The sequence below is a fragment of the Lathyrus oleraceus genome, chromosome 1 (assembly GCF_024323335.1).
Source record: "Lathyrus oleraceus cultivar Zhongwan6 chromosome 1, CAAS_Psat_ZW6_1.0, whole genome shotgun sequence".
Classification (NCBI taxonomy): domain Eukaryota; kingdom Viridiplantae; phylum Streptophyta; class Magnoliopsida; order Fabales; family Fabaceae; genus Lathyrus; species Lathyrus oleraceus.
The window spans coordinates 129,394,354-129,400,738 of record NC_066579.1 but is presented as its reverse complement, the minus strand read 5'-3'; the positions used below and the strand labels follow the sequence as shown (position 1 = coordinate 129,400,738).

Below are 6,385 nucleotides of genomic sequence, written 5' to 3'. Positions count from 1 at the left end.
ATTAGAGATAAGAAAAGTGTGAGCTATTTGAAGGTGCTTGGTTCTGTTTGTTATAAACAAGTACCAGATGCTAAAAGAAGGAAGTTAGATGACAGAAGCAAAGTCATGTTACTTGTAGGGTACCACAATATAAGAGGTTATAAGCTCTACTATCATATCACTTACAAAGTTGAATTCATCAAAGATGTCATTGTGAAAGAATTAGAAGCGTGGGATTGGAACAAGTCTCAATCCAACTCTGGTGCAATGTTAACACCTGAGTTAACTTCTGAAGATATTGCAGACCCTAAAGGAGAATCTGCCTTTGAAGGAGATTCGGAGTCTGAAGATGAGTTAGAGTCTGAAGGTAACTCTGATGCTAAAGAAGAGTCTGAAGGTGATTCTGATGCTGAAGAAGAGTAAGAATGTGAGTCTTGATTTGAAGGTGAATCTGATCCAGATTCAGATTCTGATGATGATTCAGACTCTGGTATTAATCATGCATATGAAGGTGGATAAGACTCTGAAGGTAGTCCAACATCTAATACTATTCCAATATCTGATATTGTTCCAACATCCGAAGAAGATTTTGAATAAGTTTAGAGACCCCATAAAGAATCAAACAAATACCTGATAAAGAGAAATTGTATCGTGTTTTTAGGCTCATTTCGTACGATGTTCATTTATGTTTTTATGCATTTTATCGTCTTTTACTTCCGTTTTATTTGTTTTGCAGTTATTATCCAATATCATTGAATTTTTGGAAGTCTCGCGGAAAAGGAGCGAAATAGGAACTAAAAAGGAGAAAAACAGCCAATTTTATGCATTCTGTCCAGACGGAGTTTCCCATATAGAAGATGGTGTTCACCATTTACTTTGTTGCCACATCATTTAAAACATGGAAGGAATGGCGTTCACCATCTCCTAATGGCGTTCGCCATTATCATGTAGTAACAGAACTACGCTAATGGGTAGTTCTGGACCGTTTTTTGTCCTCTATTTTCCCTCCACTCTCCATGCACGATCCAAGGAAGTTACCAGGTCTCAAAACCTCTATAAATAGGATTGTGGGAGACTTTTGAAGGGATCCAAGTTGTGCGGAAGTGCTGCCGAAATGGCATTTTAGAATTAAGCATAAATTACCTGTAAAAGTGACAATAACTCACATCGAACACCTGTTTTAGTTTTATTCTGTTTCCATCTTCATTGTACTCTTGGATCAAAGAACAAGTCTACAGTTATTTTATTTTCAAGTTAATTCAAGTTTAAGTTCAAGTTAATTCCAGTTTTATTTTAAGCAATTTCAGGTTTGTTTTTACTGCTTTTGATATTTGCATGTTTGACTGTTTCAGTAGCTTGTATGCCATGTTGGTATTAATTTTGAATGTTTTAATTATGCTATTCCCAAATAATATCATGTCTTGCTAATTTATTCTGAGTCTGGCGTATGAGGACCGTTGTTACCGACGAGACTCGGTAGAAATAATAAGTGTGAATTTATGATTTAACTATGTTATGACTTTAGTTTCCAATTGCATGTTTTACTGTTTTGGCACGAGAGTGTGAGACAAGTTAAGTTTCAATCCGATAGTGCGAGAGTGTGAGGAAGGAACAAAATAGTGGAAACTAGGCATCGATACTAAAAAGAGTGAGAGTGTTTTAGGCATCATTTAGGATCTCATTTACTTTCAAAATATGCTTTCTAATTAGAACAGGCGAGCGATAGCAAAATCCTGTGGTTAGGAGGTGTGATCTTTGTCAATAGCGGAAAGTGTGAGACAGGATCTTTAAGTCGGTATTTTCTACATAACACAATAAAATCATACTTAGTGTCCAATTCTACCTAATCCCTTAGGTACGTGGAATCCATATTTCGGTCTCGTTTGTTATCATAACTTTTAAACCGTTAGAAATTAGTATTTTCGTTTCCGTTCCTACCCTTATAATGTTTAGCCTTAGCTTTACACTACAACAATAGATAACATTAGTTTGACCATTAGTCCCTGTGGGTTCGATAAGCTGTTAAAACTACACGATAGGCCGTGCGCTTGCAGTCATAATCCGACAGACACGCTCGTCGCTCATCAATACTGAGAAGATTTGCAGAGTTTGACATGTTGCAAGATATTGAGATAGACTCTGAAGGGGAAGTCATTCAGTATACCATGTTGGTAGACTCTAAATCATTTAGTACTAAAGAAGATCTCAAGAAGAATGTGTGGCTAAAGGCTATGAAATAAGAAATTGAGGCTATAGAAAGAATTAAAACTTGAGAGTTGACTGAGCTTCCAAGGAACAAGAAAGCCATCAGTGTGAGATGGGTTTACAAGTCGAAACTAAATTCAGATGGATCAATTGGAAAACATAAAACAAGGTTAGTAGCTACAAGATTTCTATAGAAACAATCAGACTTTGAGGTATTTGCACCTTGAGCTAGACATGAAACAATCAGACTGATGATTGATATAACTGCTAATAGAACTTAGCCTATGATGCATTTAGATGTGAAATATGCATTTCTTAATGGTCATTTACAAGAGGAAGTTTTTGTAACACAACCTACTGAATTTGTGAAAAAGAATCAGAAAGGGGTGATGTATAAGTTGCATAAAGTCTTGTGTTGACTGAAACAAGCTCCTAGAGTTTAGAATCTGAAATATGCATTTCTGAAAGGTACTTTACACTAGGAATTTTATGTAACACAACCTACTGAATTTGTGAAAAAGAATCAGGAAGGGATGGTGTACAAGCCTTGTATGGACTGAAACAAGCTCCTAGAGTCTGGAATCTGAAAATTGATTCATATTTCAAGCTTCAAGGATTCAAAAAATGTGAGATGAAGTATGGTGTTGATGTTCAACATACATCTGATAACAATATGATTCTTGTGTGTCTCTATGTTGATGATATATTGCTAATAGGGAGCTGTTCAGATGAGATAGCTAAGTTCAAGAAGGTGCTGATGAATGAGTTTGAGATGACTGATCTAGGAAATATGTTATATTTTCTAGGGATGAATATTTTGTACTCTGAAGTATGAACTTGAGCTTCTGAAGAGATTTGAGCTAACAAATTACAAGTCTGCAATCACACCTTCTGAAACAAATCACAAGTTGGATTCTGATGTTGAAGGTGATGATGTAGATGCTACAACTTTTAAACAGTTGGTGGACTCATTGAGATATCTCTGTAATACCATATACTTGACATTTGCTATGCAGTTGGAATGGTGAGTAGGTTTATGAACAAACCAAAGTTGTTACATTATCAAGTTGTTGTCAGGATACTGAGGTATATTAAGGAGTTTTTGAAGTATGGAGTTTTGTTCCCTTCTGGTATTTTAAATCTGATTCAGAGCAAATATGCTATTTAAACTCGAATTTGTGTAGAGACAGAGTTGATAAAAGAAGTACTTTTAGATATTTTTTTCAAGTATCTAAGAAGTCCAAGTTCTTTGTGCTCCAAGAAGCAACTAGTGGTTGCATTGTCAACCTGTAAAGCTGAGTATATTGCAGATAATTTGTCTACTTGTCAAGCTATTTGGATTCTGAACTTGTTGCAGGATCTGAAGATCAAGGTGAGCAAGTCTGTGAAGTTGATGATTAACAACAAATCAACTATAAGTCTTGACAATTATTCAGTGCTGCATGGAAAGAGTAAGAACATTGACACAAAGTTTCACTTTCTGAGAAATCAAGTTTAAACTAGAGTGCTTGAAGTTGTTCACTATAGCACTTAGAAGTAGTTGACAGATTTTCTGACCAAAACAATTAAGACTGGACACTTTATCCAATTGAGAGATGGAACTGGTGTTGTTGATTTTGATTAGTTGGATATGAATTAAGAGATGATGTTAGAATGTAATCCAAATTTATTTTAATTTTTATTTAGGTGAATTTTGATTTGCATTTGAGTAGGTTCTATCCGTATAAATATTGAACCAAAATTTCATTTGTAATTAATTTTGAACGAATTCTAAATTTTTCAATTCGGTTAGAAAGTTAGTGATAGATTATTCATTTCTCGTCCATTTTCATCTTCTTTATCCTGAACCTTGTGCAGCAAGAATAAAACAAATCTTTAACTACAAACAATGCTGTTTAGACTGCCTTAGATATGAGGTTTGGTGACAAGTTCATCAAAACTTCTATGATTCTCATGACTTATGTGTTTCTAAAAAAAATGTTTCAAGTAGAGTTTTATGATTCTCATGACTTTTGTGTTGTCTCTAAAAAAAGTCCAAAAAATGTTCAAATGAACCGAGCCATTTAGTACTATATTAAAACATTCTAGATGATCCACCATGATATGCCCACTTTCCATAAACAAATAAACAAATAAGCATTCCTAGATTCTTTCGAATCTTTCGCTCTCTTCCCAAATATGCAAAATCCAAAACCAATCCTTTTCAATTTCAATTTTCAGCCCTAATCACAAAATCATTTCAACCCAATTCTCAAAATAATCACCAATGAAATTCGGAAAAGAGTTCAAAACCCATCTCGAAGAAACAATCCCTGAATGGAGAGATAAATTTCTATGCTACAAACCATTGAAGAAGCTTCTCAAACATCACTTACCAGCCACCACCACCACAACAACAGCAACACCGATACCCATCAATCTTCATCTTCACTTTCTTCAACAACCCTTTTCTCCTAACATCTTGCAGGCTTGGTTTCTTCGGATTCTTAATCAAGAGCTTGAAAAGTTTAATGATTTCTACGTTGACAAAGAGGAAGAGTTTGTTATCCGATTTCAGGTTTTCGGTCCTTCTTTTCTATACTGATGAAACCCCTTTTTTGATTCATGCTTGTTCCTATTGAATTGTGTAATTGGTAAATTAAAAGTAAAACCTTTTGTTTTGGTTGATTAATTGGGGATTTGAGTAAAACCTTGATCAAACCCTAATTTGAGTATTACTGTAAATTGGTTTTACATTGATGTCTAATAAAAGTTCTCTATTTTGTCATTATACAATCAATATGAAAATATTATTATAAGATTTTAATGACTTGACAAAACAAGTGCTAGTTTTATCTCTGTAGTACCGACACCTCTGAAAAATTTGTGCCACGTCAGTATCGGTGAAATCTCTGAAAAATGTCTGTCAGATCAATATTGGTATTTGATACCGACAATAGCGATTACATTTAATTTATTCATTTTTTAAACTCAATTTGTTACTTTTGGAATCTTATCTTCGGTTGTATACAACTTTTAGTATACAACAACGAATATACAACTAAAGGAAAATGGATTGCATTGAGTTAACAACTACACTGTTGCGGGCGGATTTGAATAGTCTCTTATCAATATATTAGGCGGTTCACAGCTGGACTCCGTCTAGTGAAGCATTTTGAGAAGTTGGATTATGAAATATATGATTACGATTAGCCATGAAACAGATGTGATGTGCATCTGCAGGGTTACTTACCCCTACTTTGCTATTGTGACACGATCTGTCATGACAGTAATGCAAAGCAAATTCCCAACAGGCTTTGAGCCAAAAGAAGCTGTTTAGGTCGTGAGTCATGAACAAGGGACTGTTAAGGAAGAATTATGAGCAAATCAATTAGGGTTGAGCTGTAGCAATAAGATATAAAGTTGAACGCTAGAAGACAAAAGTTTGTCAAGCTGCCATAGTGCTACCACCAATGCAGGGAAACTAAGTCTTTGAATATATCAAAAGATACCAATATAGTTGATAGTGGTTACTATTACTAACCTATTCTTTTTAGTTTTGATTGAAATATGAAGTTGCTAATTAGAAATTTGTGTTTGTGCTGTTGGGTTTTGAGAAAAATCTTGGCTTGATCATGTTTAGAAAGATAGATACAATGCAAAAACACAATTTGTTATATGTTTTTCTTACTTTTGAAAGATCAATATAGAATATTTCGGTCAATGCCTGTAGAATATCGTTCAGCTATAATGTTGTTTGCTGGCAACACAGTTCTGTTACTTTCCTGAATTTCATCTGCAACTTTGAACAGGAGCTGAAAGAGAGAATTGAGTGTCTTAAAGAAAAAAGCAGCAAGAGCGCAAAGTACACTTCTGACTGTGAATTTAGTGAAGAAATGATGGACATTAGGAAGGACTTGGTTACCATCCATGGAGAGATGGTGCTCTTAAAAAACTACAGCTCCTTAAACTTTGCAGGTATGCCATATGATTAATGTATCGTTTAGATTTAAGTATATGACATATGCAATACCGACACTTCATATTGAATGTGTTTGGTGTCTGACACGACAGCCAACACATTTGTCACGCACAATTACTTCTATTTTCTTAAACTACGGTATCTACATGTCAGTGCCGTGTCGTGTCGTGTACTGCCTAATGTCTGTGTCAGTGCTTTAGAGTATGACAGTGCAAGTTTCTACTTAATATACAAGTGGCA

General features: G+C 34.8%; 1 protein-coding gene across 1 annotated transcript in view; it reads left to right on the top strand.

Moving 5' to 3' along the window:
- Positions 1-4,133: 4,133 nt before the first annotated feature.
- Positions 4,134-6,385, top strand: part of LOC127121969 (SPX domain-containing protein 4) — a 3,058-nt gene continuing 806 nt past the window's right edge. The window contains exons 1-2 of the mRNA XM_051052390.1: positions 4,134-4,741; positions 5,976-6,141. Of these exons, the coding sequence (XP_050908347.1) occupies positions 4,451-4,741; positions 5,976-6,141 (457 nt within the window). The 5' untranslated portion in view covers positions 4,134-4,450. The remainder of the gene's footprint in view (positions 4,742-5,975; positions 6,142-6,385) is intronic.